Genomic DNA, 14,081 nt, shown 5'->3' on the forward strand with positions numbered 1-14,081 from the left:
CCTGTTAGGTACGGATGGCTAGTGATAGTGATGCACAAGCCTATTTCAACCATTGCCATTTGCTGGCAGCATTTACCCGTCAGATTCAGTAGCTTGAAAACCCCATTCGATTGTTGCCCGATGGAGGAAAGAAAACGAAAACTAAACAATTTATGATGCTTTTCATTTTATTTTGCAGTCAAAGACAATAGTTTCAGTATAGTTTTTTTTGTTTGTTCATGTTTTTATTTATTTTATTTCATTTATTAAATTGTTTATCCAAATTGCATTTTTATTTTAGTATCAGTTTTTGTTGACTGTAATAACCTTGAATCGACGGATAAATATCAAGAATTTAAATGACCATTGAGTAAACTCTGAGATCCTAGACTGTACCTTTAAGAATCCTCTTACAATTATGGCAGTATCATTCACGTTTAATAATGACTCTTAAGAGCGAACACAATGTCTACTCCCGTTTTATTGACAATAAACAACAAAAGCATCACTCAACATATATGAACAACCACTAACTCAAAGTTACAGTTGACAGAAACAACTCATCTTTACAAAAAATGTGACTTTGCCATAAAGAGTGTTCAGTTGGGTGTTGGCACTATGGAGTATCATTGTTGGTTTCAGTTCTTCTGGATTTCACACATTCTTTTGGAGCACACCGAGGGAAAGCTGTTTCCACAGTTTATATCGTTCCAGCGATATTCATCTTAAAAGGAAACACGGCACAGAAATGACCTCTCAAATAATCTCAGGTGTTCACACAACAATAGAATAGTGTGTTTGCGGTGTGTGTGTGTGTGTCAGCTTTATTTGATGAATGGATCAGTGAATGATACTGGGCCTACTGTACCTCCCCAGTTGATCACTATACATGGCTCTCTGCCACCGCTATTATTGGGCTCTCCTTTCTTCCAGTTCTGGTAATCAAATTCAGAGCCGTCACTCCAAAACCATAGTCTGTCCTGTGGTGAAGAAGTGAGGTCTCAGTATCCCATGTTATCATTATAATAGTATGCCGATAGATACTGCAGTGACCTTTGTTGTTGTTGAGTACATCTATAAGATCTTCCAAACCGAGATCTGACTTTATCAGTGACCCTTGAGATATTGATGAGTTTACCAAAGATATTACTGATCTGTGAGTATACTCCACCTGAACAGCATCAAATCCTCCGACCCAGGGAGTTGAGAAACCGCCAGTCTTGCTCGCCACCACTTCCTGTAGAAATTGATACTCCGCAGAGCTGTGCACAGACGCCAGGTTTGCTCCAAGGGACACACAGTGGCGCTACAGTGAGAGGTAGACAGGGACAAAGACATTTCATAATGTAAGTATTAGTCAGTAGTCCAGTCTGTGATAACTTATCTTCTGGACTCTCACAATCAAATATTGTCCATCGCAATTAATGCTCCTTTAAAAAAATGCTCTAGGAGATATTAGATTATCTCTGTCTTAACCAATGTCCTACAGGTTTCAATATACAGTGTAGGCCTTAATTAACATAAATATATTTATGAATATGCCACGCTTAAAGAAAATTCCAATGAAACAATAACTTTAAGGGGAGGTTCAGTATTTTACATGACACATGTGGTGCTTATAAAAATATTAGGCCAAATCAACTCTAAGGGTAACCTCAAACCAAATAAGCAAGTTGATTTCCATCGAACTTTCCCTTTAATTCACAGTAGAGAGTAACCATAATACCTCTGCTAGGGGCCATGACCTTGCAGTCTCGACGAACATGAAGCAGCGCGATCCAAATTGGAACCAGCCTGTGGGGCATTGGTTCCTGTTCTCTGCTGCCACTACTCCCTCTTCCCCCTTAGCTCCTGGAAGAAGGACAGACAGGCAGGAATTCAAATGGACAAGTCATAGCAATGTTGTTCACAAACAACCGCCCCTGCACACAACTGTTATTCTGATTAGTAGAATCATCAACCTGTGAGAGGTGTCTACCTAGTAGTACTGCGGATTAATCTACTGACATAAGTTTCATGGACAGAGATTAAAAACTACAATTACCCAGATGCAAAGCCTGCTCAAAGTCCTGGAACAGTTCTAAAACTGGAACACAAAATAGAGTGAAGGTAGGGCCTCAGCGCCCGGACAACAAAAACTTCAACAAGCTGGAGTTCCAGGGATCGACAGGAAAGGAGTGTTTTGTAAAAAATGCTGTAAAGTGTGAACTAAAGTGTATATTCTTGGTTTGCTGTGTGTCCTACCTGTTGCTCCATTCAGAGCAAAGGCAGCACAGAGCAGCAGAGATATGGTCAACATTGCCATGGTGGTGATGATGGTCTCCTAAAAACAAGGTAGTAGAACAATCAGAGGGCAATAATGCTAGAAACATCCAGAATCCTCTGAAAAACAGCATAACAGCAAATTAAACAGTTTATTACGTAATGTACATGAATTGAGGACTTACCTGTTAATGTGAATCACTGGTACGTTCTGCAGGTTCTGTTAATCTGGAGAAAGAGGAGCACTTTTACACTGTCAGCTACAAATAAACAGCCATTTCAAACAACTGTTAGCTGGTAATGGTGTTCCATAGAGCTGATTTGAGGCGTGTTCAAATTCCAGATATGAATGGCTTTTCATGGCAATGTCCTTTGGAATGTTTACCTATCGTGTGAGCTATTAAAGATTATAAAAAAAATTAATGGTTACCTAGTAAATGGTTTTCCATGGAACTAGTATCCTGTTGAATAAAGTTCAAATGCCATATTCATGATGTTATTGGGAATAGTGTTGCATCCAGAGTTGGGTTCAACTAAAATAGAAATTCTTGACATCAAATAAAATCAAGTCAAATTTGATTGGTCACATGCACATGCACATATTTAGCAGATGTTATTGCGGGTGTAGTGAAATGCTTGTGGTCCTAGCTCCACCAGTACAGTAATAAAATAACAATTCACAATAATACACACAAATCTAAAAGTAAAAGAATGGATTCAAGAAATATCTAAATATTAGGACGAGCAATGTCAGCGTGGCAATGACTAAAATACAGTATATACATATGAAATGAGTGAAGCAGTATGTAAACATTATTAAAGTGACTAGTGATCTATTATTAAAGTGACCAGTGATTCCATGTCTATGTACATAGGGCAGCAGCCTCTAAGGTGCAGGGTTGAGTAACCGGGTGGTGGCCTTGGGATGTGGTGGCCCTGTTCCCTGATTTAAGAGGTGACGACCACTCCACTCCACTACCATTGTCAACTCTCTCCTGACATGAACTGAAGCCACGTCTCATGTGCCCGCTGATCCACTGACAAATTGAATGTTTCCTCTCCAAGTACTGTGAGTACCCCTATCAGTTTTCTCTCATTCCTGTATGTAGAGTCAATCACAAACACAATCACATGATGACACATCAATGATTTTACTCCTTGCTTGGACTAACTCATTCTTAGCTCTTTTGTCTAACTGTTTTGTGTGTTGTGTTATTGTTTTTTGTCTTCCCAGTCAAACCCTGTCCTGCACTGGCCAAGCCTCTGAACACCTCAACTCACGCCTCATACCCTCATTCAATCACTGCTGTGATCCCTTCCCAACACTATGTAAGTAACTCATAATATTGTAATTTAAATGTCTTTATTAAACTCTTTAGGTTAAAATAATTAGTCTTTGATGATTTTTGAAACACACTTTGTCGTCTCCGTGCGTTCCGTGCCTATACCCTGGGTCTCCCATCCTCCTCAATTTTTCAAGTCCCCAGCCTCCACTGGCCCAGTAATATGGTCAAGTGCCACAAAAAGGAAAATTACAGTTGGCCCAGAACAAAGCAGCTGGTCCTTAAAGCTCACATTAATAATATGCATGTCAATCTCTCTTGGCGCAAAGTAGAGGAGAGATTGACTTCATCACTACTTGTATTTGTGAGAAGTATTGACATGTTGAATGCACTAAGCTGTCTGTTTAAATGACTAGCACACAGCTCAGACACCCATGCATACCCCACAAGATATACCACCAGAGGTCTCTTCACAGTCCCCAAGTCCAGAACAGACTACCCGAAACACACAGTACTATATAGAGCCATGACTACATGCAACTCTATTCCACATCAAGTAACTCATACAAGCAGTCAAATCAGCTAAAAAACAGTTAAAACTACACCTTATGGAACAGTGCGGGCTGTGAAGAGACACACACACAGGCATAGACACACGCATAAGCACACACACTCTACCCATGTACATAAGGATTTTGTATTGTAGATATGTTGCAGTAGAGTAGTGTGTAACAATGTGTTGTGAAATGTAATGTTTTATTGTATGTAATTGCCTTAATGTCGCTGGACACTTGGAAGAGTAGCTGCTGCCTTGGCATAATGAAATAATAAATACAAATACAAGGCATTGGTCAACCTCCATCGGATTTAGCATCCCCACGCCGGACGCACATTGAACACATGGGACATGCCAGAGGAGAAGATCCTACTCTTCGTAACTGACAACGGGGCGAACATGGTCAAGGCTATTACAGTATAGACAAGAGAATACCTGTGATCAACAACAACCAGAACTGGCCTTCGCTTTGAACGGTGCGGCAGAAATGTCTGAATCTGAGTCGGACACCAACGATTATTCTTATAAGGCTAGGCACCACAGCCTCATTATTTCTCCCCTTTACCAGTTGGATGTAGACACAAATATCATACTTTATTGTATTGCAATGTTTCTGAAATATATTTTTAAAAAATATGCAAATAAAGTAATATCTCGTTAAATATGTGCATATTGTCATTTCGCGCAAATCCATTTTTCTTGACACTGGATGAAGTCAAGTCTATATTTTGGTTTCATTTTGTTAAGACACTCCAGGACCGGACTTGTCCAGAGAAGATTGTGGAGAAATCCTTTTTTTCATCTTTCTATCTGTTAAATACTAAAGACTTGCACGTGAATAGCATTTTTGGTGCATTTCCCCGCCCCCCCCCAAAAAAAGATCTACAATAGAAAATGTACAACATATCAACAAAACTTTCTGGGCAAATCTGGAGAATGTATCTAAGGATAACCAAACAAAGTGGGGTATGTAGTATGGTAAACTAAATAACATTTACAGGAGACAGCAGAGGGAGCATGCCAGCATCCACATCGACAGGACCGCAGTGAACAAGGTGAAAAGCTTCAATTTCCTCAACGTACACATCACTGACAAGACAGTGTGGTGAAGAAGGTGCAAGAACAGGGCCTCTTCAACCTCGGGAGGCTGAAGAAATTAAATTTGTCTTGGCACCTAAGACCCTCACAAACTTTTACAGATGCACAATTGATGGTATCCTGCCGGCTTGTATCACCACCTGGTACGGCAACTGCACCGCCCACGCATCACTGGGTGCACACCGCATACCCTCCAGGATACCTACAGCACTCGATGGCACAAGAAGGCCAAAAAGTTAATCAAGGACATCAACCACCCAAGCCACAGCCTGTTCACCCCGCTATCATCCAGAAGACGAGGTCAATACAGGTGCATCAAAGCAGGGACCGAGAGGCTGAAAAACAGCTTCTATCTCAAGGCCATCAGACTGTTAAATAGCCTTCACTAGCCGGCTACCACCCGGTTGCTCAACCCTGCACCTTAGAGGCTGCTGCCCTATGTACATAGACATGGAATCACTGGTCACTTTAATAATGGAACACTAGTCACTTCAATAATGTTTACATACTGTTTTACTAATTTCATATGTATATACTGTATTTTAGTCAATGCCACTCATCCTAATATTTAGATATTTCTTGAATCCATTTTTTTACTTTTAGATTTGTGTGTATTATTGTGAATTTTTATTTTATTACTGTACTGGTGGAGCTAGGACCACAAGCATTTCACTACACCTGCAATTTGAACTTTATTCAACAGGATACTAGTTCCATGGAAAACCATTTACTAGGTAACCATTAATTTTTTTTATAATCTTTAATAGCTCACACGATAGGTAAACATTCCAAAGGACATTGCCATGAAAAGCCATTCATATCTGGAATTTGAACACGCCTCAAATCAGCTCTATGGAACACCATTACCAGCTAACAATTGTTTGCAATTGCTATTTATTGGTAGCTGAGTGTAAAAGTGCTCCTCTTTCTCCAGATTAACAGAACCTGCAGAATTTACCAGTGATTCACATTAACAGGTAAGACCTCAATTCATGTACATTACGTAATAAACTGTTTAATTTGCCGTTATGCTGTTTTTCAGAGAATTCTGGATGTTTCTAGCATTATTGCCCTCTGATTGTTACAGTACCTTGTTTATAGGAGACCATCATCACCACCATGGCAATGTTGACCATATCTCTGCTGCTCTGTGCTGCCGTTGCTATGAATGGAGCAACAGGTAGGACAAGAATATACACTTTAGTTCACACTTTACAGCATTTTTTACAAAACACTCATTTCCTGTCGATCCCTGGAACTCCAGCTAGTTTAAGTTTTTGTTGTCCGGGTGCTGAGGCCCTACCTTCACATTTTTTTTGTGTACCAGTTCTTGTTTCAGAACCTTTGCTGGAGAAAAACACTGAGAAAAGTGTGTGCCTAGTTAGTTGCACTTGTATTGAATTTGGCCAGTACGATAGTAACTTTTTCACACTACTGAGTCGAGTCGAACTGCACTGGGCTGGCCTGGTTACGAATCCACCGTAGTTGCTGGGAAAGGCAATGTGAAAATAAAATATCTGAGCCAGCACATGACAGTTTGGGTCGGCAAAGGGTATAGAACAGTCCCATGAACTTTGCAAAGGCAGCGTTGATTTCATGTGTTTTCTTGTCTTTAACTGCATTCTCTATAGAGTCCCTTGAAAAGACAAATTACTTTGAGCAGGCTTTGCATCTGGGTAATTGTAGTTTTTAATCTCTGTCCATGAAACTTATGTCAGTAGATTAATCCGCAGTACTACTAGGTAGACACCTCTCACAGGTTGATGATTCTACTAATCAGAATAACAGTTGTGCGCAGGGGCGGTTGTTTGTGAACAACATTGGTATGACTTGTCCATTTGAATTCCTGCCTGTCTGTCCTTCTTCCAGGAGCTAAGGGGGAAGAGGGAGTAGTGGCAGCAGAGAACAGGAACCAATGCCCCACAGGCTGGTTCCAATTTGGATCGCGCTGCTTCATGTTCGTCGAGACTGCAAGGTCATGGCCCCTAGCAGAGGTATTATGGTTACTCTACTATGAATTAAAGGGAAAGTTCGATCGAAATCAACTTGCTTATTTGGTTTGAGGTTACCCTTAGAGTTGATTTGGCCTAATATTTTTATAAGCACCACATGTATCATGTAAAATACTGAACCTCCCCTTAAAGTTATTGTTTCATTGGAATTTTTCTTTAAGCGTGGCATATTCATTAATATATTTATGTTAATTAAGGCCTACACTGTATATTGAAAACTGTAGGACATTGGTTAAGACAGAGATAATCTAATATCTCCTAGAGTATTTTTTTAAAGGAGCATTAATTGCGATGGACAATATTTGATTGTGAGAGTCCAGAAGATAAGTTATCACAGACTGGACTACTGACTAATACTTACATTATGAAATGTCTTTGTCCCTGTCTACCTCTCACTGTAGCGCCACTGTGTGTCCCTTGGAGCAAACCTGGCGTCTGTGCACAGCTCTGCGGAGTATCAATTTCTACAGGCAATTGCGGGGTGCAAGACTGGCGGTTTCTCAACTACCTGGATCGGAGGATTTGATGCTGTTCAGGTGGAGTATACTCACAGATCAGTAATATATTCGGTAAACTCATCAATATCTCAAGGGTCACTGATAAAGTCAGATTTCTGTTTGGAAGATCTTATAGATGTACTCAACAACAACAAAGGTCACTGCAGTATCTATCGGCATACTATTATAATGATAACATGGGATACTGAGACCACACTTCTTCACCACAGGACAGACTATGGCTTTGGAGTGACGGCTCTGAATTTGATTACCAGAACTGGAAGAAAGGAGAGCCCAATAATAGCGGTGGCAGAGAGCCATGTATAGTGATCAACTGGGGAGGTACAGTAGGCCCAGGATCATTCACTGATCCATTCATCAAATAAAGCTGACACACACACACCGCAAACACACTATTCTATTGTTGTCTGAACACCTGAGATTATTTGAGAGGTCATTTCTGTGCCGTGTTTCCTTTTAAGATGAATATCGCTGGAACGATATAAACTGTGGAAACAGCTTTCCCTCGGTGTGCTCCAAAAGAATGTGTGAAATCCAGAAGAACTGAAACCAACAATGATCCTCCATAGTGCCAACATCCAACTGAACACTCTTTATGGTAAAGTCAAATATTCAGTAAAGATTATTTGTACTTGTTTTGTTGTTTATTGTCAATAAAACGGGAGTAGACATTGTGTTTTCTCTTTTGAGTCATTATTAAACATGAATGATACTGCCATAATTGTAAGAGGATTCTTAAATGTACAGTCTAGGATCTCAGAGTTTGTTCAAAGAATCATACAAACAATTTCAGTATAAATACCAGGTGAGATAGCCACCAGCTAGCTATTAGTAGCTGCACGTCAACCAGTAGCTGGACAACCAACTTTAGCAGTTTGCATGAAAAGAGCAGAAACATAGCAACCATAGCAACCTCAAATGAGTTTGAAAAAAAGAGAAGAAGCACTGGTTAATTCATTCATCCAGTCTGAAAATTCCACGAGACTGCGATGAGCCAGCCTTCAGAAAATTCAACCGAACACTTGATACCAAATGTAAAACTCCTGCTGCTGTTAGAGCAAACGGCTTGATTGCTTCGCAAAACTATACCCCACCTCCATCAACCTCCATCAAGGAAATTGAGGAGACTAAACTGCTCGGTGTAACCTTGGATTGTAAACTGTCTGGTCAAAACGTATTGATGCAAAGGTAGCTAAGATGGGCAGCGGTCTGTCCGTAATAAAGCGCTGCTCTGCTTTCTTGACAAGGCTATCAACAAAACAAGTCCTACAGGCCCTAGTTTTGTCACACCTGGACTACTGCCCAGTCCAGTGGAGGCTCTGCAGAAGAAGAACGAGAAGACCATCCTCCTCAGTCAAATTTAATTTTTAAAAAAAATAGTGAAACAATAAAGTTATCCTTTTTAGATTAAACTATACTAAATACATTCATATGTCAGCAAATAATTGATTAAAACACATTGTTTTGCAATGAAGGTCTATAGCAACAGTACTCTCTGGGGTAGCGCCATGGTGTAGCCGGAGGACAGCTATCTTCTGTCCTCCTCTGGGTACATTGACTTCAATACAAAACCTAGGAGGCTCGTAGGCCTCAACCCCTTCAAGAGATATACATGGTAATTATGACCACTTCCGGAGGACGACCTCCATCCAGTCAAAGCTTTTGCAGTATGAACAGACATGCTGTTCATCCAATCATAGGATTAGAATTAGAGAATGAACCTAGTGTGTTGTATTTGGGTTGTGCCGAATACAGGAGATGGAAGAGGTAGATTATAAATTGTTTTCTTGGTTTTAGAACTTTATTTTTGTGTCCAGTTAGTGCAATTTATTTCAACCAACTGGTATCAAATGTATAGCTGGTTAACAGGGAGACTTTCATCATGCAGCGTGCATTGCAGGACTTGCCTGCTTTTTGGAAAGTCTGAAACTTGGGCGAAAGGGGGGTACAGTGACTTGAAGTACATTGATCGTTAGGCTAAATGCCAAAACGAAATCATGGAGCATATAAATGCCCACATCAGATCTTGTAACGGTTTTCCGTATGAGAAGGAGAGTCGGACCAAAATGCAGCGTGTCGATTGCAATCCATGTTTTAATAAACAAACGTAAAACACGAATCAATACAAAACAATAAACTTAACGAAAACCGAAACAGCCTATACTTGTGAAACCTAACACAGAACAATGACATCAGCACTAAGGACAATCACCCACAAACACACAGTGAAACCCAGGCTACCTAAATATGGTTCCCAATCAGAGACAATGACTAACACCTGCCTCTGATTGAGAACCATATCAGGCCAGACATAGAAATAGATAAACAAGACATCCAACATAGAATGCCCACCCAGTTCACGTCCTGACCAACACTAAAACAAGGAAAACACACACGAACGATGGTCAGAACGTGACAGATCTAAGCTGGGAAAAAGCTGAATCAATCATGACGAAGGTCTGCGTATTCAAACCTCGCAACACAACGGGAAAGTAAGAAGAAACAGGGATGTTGTCAAGCGGCATATCATAGCTGGAGTTCCAGGGATCGACAGGAAAGGAGTGTTTTGTAAAAAATGCTGTAAAGTGTGAACTAAAGTGTATATTCTTGGTTTGCTGTGTGTCCTACCTGTTGCTCCATTCAGAGCAACGGCAGCACAGAGCAGCAGAGATATGGTCAACATTGCCATGGTGGTGATGGTCTCCTAAAAACAAGGTACTAGAACAATCAGAGGGCAATAATGCTAGAAACATCCAGAATTCTCTGAAAAACAGCATAACGGCAAAGTAAACAGTTTATTTTGAAATGTACATGAATTGAGGTCTTACCTGTTAATGTGAATCACTGGTACGTTCTGCAGGTTCTGTTAATCTGGAGAAAGAGGAGCACTTTTACACTGTCAGCTACAAATAAACAGCCATTTCAAACAACTGTTAGCTGGTAATGGTGTTCCATAGAGCTGATTTGAGGCGTGTTCAAATGGCGTGTTCGAATGTTCTTTGGAATGGTTACTGATTCGTGTGAGCTATTAAAGATTATCAATTTAAAAAAATGATTAACTAGTATTGGTGTTCCATGGAACTACAGTAGTATTCTGTTGAACAAAGTTCAAATACCATGTTAATGGCAATGTTATTTGGAATGGTTTTGCATCCAGGGTTGGGGCCAACTAATATAGAAATTCCTATTACTTAGAATTTATGTGGTATTCAATTTGAATTCCAACAAAAATACGTTAAAGGGGCAATCAAACAGTCGAAACAATAACAAAGCATCCTAACACTAACCTTAACCCTACCTTAACCCCTAACACCTAGCCTAGCTAATGTTAGCCACCTATCTAATGTTAGCCACAAATAATAGGACCGATGAGTCAGAAGTATAACTTTTTTGGATGACATGGGTCCCATTATGTCTGGCGAAAACCAAACAGTGCATTCCACAGTGTCAACGGTCAAGCATGGTGGTGGTAGTGTGATGGTTGGCTTCCTCAGGACCTAGACGACTTAATAGAAGGAAGCATGAATTCTGCTCTGTGTCAGAGAATCTGATAAGAGAATGTCAGGCCAACAGTCTGTGAGCTGAAGCTAAAGCGCAGCTGGGTCATGCAGCAAGACAATGATCCAAAACACACAATCAAGTCTACATGAAAACGGCTAAAAAGCAACACATTTGATGTTTTGGAATTGCAATTCCACTTGAGAGGTTGTGGCAGGACTTGAAATGAGCAGTTAATGCTTGAAAACCCACAAATGTCGCTGAGTTTAAGCAGTTCTGCATGGAAGAGACGTGAGAGACTGATCAACAACTACACAAAACGTTTGGTTGGAGTCATTGCAGCTAAAGGTGGCACAACCAGTTATTGAGTGTAAGGGGGCAATTACTTTTTCACACAGTGGCATTGGGTGTTGCATAACTTTGTTTATTAAATCAATTAAATAAGTATGTCATTGTTGTGTTATTTGTTCACTCAGGTTCCCTTTATCCAATATTAACTTTTGATTTGATAACATTCAGTATCAAAAGTATGCATAAGTAGAGAACATTTGAAAGGGGATAATACCTTTTCACCGCCCTGTATACATTTTATTTGGGGAAAAAAAAACATTTGGGATGTTAAATGTTTTCAGTGTAAACTTAAAACTATAACCTGAAAAGGTATGTAGAAAAGATAAATAAATATTTTGAATAAGATCTGAGAACTAACAATCATTAAAATAAAAGCTAAACAGTCAGGGAAAATAAACAAAATTCCCAAAATGATGCATTTCTAAGTCATTTTGTCATGGCATGGGACCCCAATGGATTTCGTTATGTTTGAGACACTCCGATAGCATTGCAATAAACTAGCTTTAAAACAGCAAATTCTATCAGCCCCAGGCATGAAATGTAGAATTGCAGGACATTTGCTTTGCAACTGCACATTTCAATCTCAGCCTCATGTAAAACTCAAATTGCAGGAAATTTGTATTAAAACTGCAAATTCTCTCAGCCCCATGACAAAATGTGTAGAATTGCAGAAAATGTGCTTTAAAACGGCAAAACTATCACTGCGTCCAACAGGAGGACCTCAAAATAATTTGGTCGGCAAACGCACCATTGGCCACGGCCACCACCTAAGCCCCATTTGGATCCAGAATGAGTGTCCCAGATTTACATTTATGTCCACCCCTTCGTCAAGGTTGCAGCAAGAGTTGGTCCAAGTGGCTGCATAGCACGATTCCTAATAAACACTGTTCGATTGTTGGACCTCTGCACATGTGTAGTTGTTGACCAAAAACCACTAACTGATAATGAAATGGTACATATGCAGAAATACACTGTCTTTTAACAATCAATACTTCTGGATTTGTAGGATGTTTGTTCTTTTATCAAAAATGACCAAAAGGTGACATGTGAAAGTGATGTTTCAAACATGTTACTCAATCTGACACAATAACAACAAGGGCTCATAGGAGTTATCACTTTATTAAATGAGCTCATTTCATACAGACAAAAACAGACAGTTGGGTTCTCTCCCTCCTTCTCTCTCCTCCCTCTGTCCCAAAAGCACACCAGGTCTCCTGACCAGGAAGATACAATAGAAACAAGATTGGAATGAAAAATTACTGATAACAATTTTACTCACAGAACATTAAAAAGTGACCTCACTTGGTTTGCTATACACAGAACAGGGTACTTCTAGTATAATTAGCTAGTAGCCTGATCCTGCTGAGATTTAGTTATGAAACCAGCAAACAGGCATGTACATCAACACACAGAACAGGAGGGAGGGAGGGGGGGTTGATAACTGGTTCGTACTGAAGTTGCTGCATTTTGTCCGTGGCTGACATTTTGAAAGCAGCAAGTCGGAATTGTCCGTGATGGGCGTAGGCATTGTCAGGGGAGGGAGGCTGGCTGCACCATCCGACCCCGTGTCACCATCAAGGCCCTCAGATTTACCCTTCACATCCAGCGGGTATTTTTAAACATTTATTATGGCTTCTCTGCAGTACAACATGACACTTTCACACAATTTAAATCTCTTACATTGGGCGCCCATTGTAATAAATGGCTACAGGGGCCGTGCATTGGCCAAATGGTTGTCTGGTAAACTCACAGCCCACAATCACATTTCCCTGTCAAAAGGTCAGTACGTAGGTGACTTAAGGTAAAAAAATATATTAAAAAAAACAGGAAATGTATTAGTTGGAATCGTACCACAGATATAGTCTGATCAAATCTGGATATATCCAACCAAACATTTTCAGTCCAACTTTCCAAACATACCAATGTCGTGGGTTCCAAGTACAGTACATGTATTCTGGAACACTCTACATAATGCCCACAAAACAGTCGGTGCCTCAACCTCTCCCTACACGAGAACACCAAGTGAGGTAATAAATAAAGCCGAGAGACACAGTACAATCACACGTTATGGAGGCGCACGACCAGAGAGAAACGGAGAGAGAGACATCAACAAACAGGGAGGGAAAATGTGGTCTTTTTTTTGTGGTGGGGGGTAATTTACATCTTGAAATCAGGCCATTGAAACTGATTGTATTTACAGACTTTTGAATGGAACTGAAAGTGGTCCGTGACGAGTTCAACAGGTAACGGAAAAATAAAACACTGTAATAAAAATAATGAGGGGAAATTAAAAGTTGGTGATATTTACAGGGCGGGAGAAGAAGAAAAATAAGAAAAGGAATCCAAACCAATATGCTCCATTTCACGCAGGAAGAAGATGGCTTCAGAGAGATAAGAGGAAAAATGTGTTCTTTAAATCAACGTCAGCACATATGACGGTTGTTTCTACAAGTGGGTGGTAGAGGTGGTACAATATCATAACACGCTTGCACTAGAAAGCTTTCAAGTGGTCAGTACTGAGAAC

The 14,081-nt window shown here is 40.2% G+C and overlaps 2 protein-coding genes and 1 long non-coding RNA gene across 4 annotated transcripts; 1 reads left to right on the forward strand and 2 right to left on the reverse strand.

Annotated features, from left to right (window-relative positions):
* Positions 1–365: 365 nt before the first annotated feature.
* Positions 366–10,401, reverse strand: LOC139372617 (ladderlectin). The gene is made up of 5 exons (XM_071112388.1): positions 10,337–10,401; positions 1,706–1,830; positions 1,151–1,285; positions 848–959; positions 366–703 (listed from the first exon to the last, which is right to left on the reverse strand). The coding sequence occupies exons 1-5, from the start codon at positions 10,395–10,397 to the stop codon at positions 618–620; spliced, it is 519 nt and encodes a 172-aa protein (XP_070968489.1). The 5' UTR covers positions 10,398–10,401; the 3' UTR covers positions 366–617.
* LOC139372618 (uncharacterized) lies at positions 2,023–2,552 on the reverse strand. The gene is made up of 3 exons (XR_011627469.1): positions 2,427–2,552; positions 2,224–2,302; positions 2,023–2,065 (listed from the first exon to the last, which is right to left on the reverse strand). It is a non-coding gene; the product is annotated as an uncharacterized lncRNA (long non-coding RNA).
* LOC139372616 (ladderlectin-like) lies at positions 6,086–8,367 on the forward strand. Of its 2 annotated transcripts, none has more exons than XM_071112386.1 (6): positions 6,086–6,155; positions 6,280–6,358; positions 7,048–7,172; positions 7,592–7,726; positions 7,918–8,029; positions 8,170–8,367. In XM_071112386.1, exons 2-6 carry the CDS (start codon positions 6,298–6,300, stop codon positions 8,253–8,255), a joined length of 519 nt encoding a protein of 172 aa, XP_070968487.1. In that variant the 5' UTR covers positions 6,086–6,155; positions 6,280–6,297; the 3' UTR covers positions 8,256–8,367. The 2 variants fall into 2 exon arrangements, with proteins under 2 accessions (XP_070968487.1, XP_070968488.1); XM_071112387.1 differs by having other exon boundaries at positions 6,103–6,155; positions 6,266–6,358.
* Positions 10,402–14,081: the final 3,680 nt, after the last annotated feature.

This window comes from Oncorhynchus clarkii, chromosome 18 (genome assembly GCF_045791955.1).
Source record: "Oncorhynchus clarkii lewisi isolate Uvic-CL-2024 chromosome 18, UVic_Ocla_1.0, whole genome shotgun sequence".
Taxonomy (NCBI): Eukaryota; Metazoa; Chordata; class Actinopteri; order Salmoniformes; family Salmonidae; genus Oncorhynchus; species Oncorhynchus clarkii.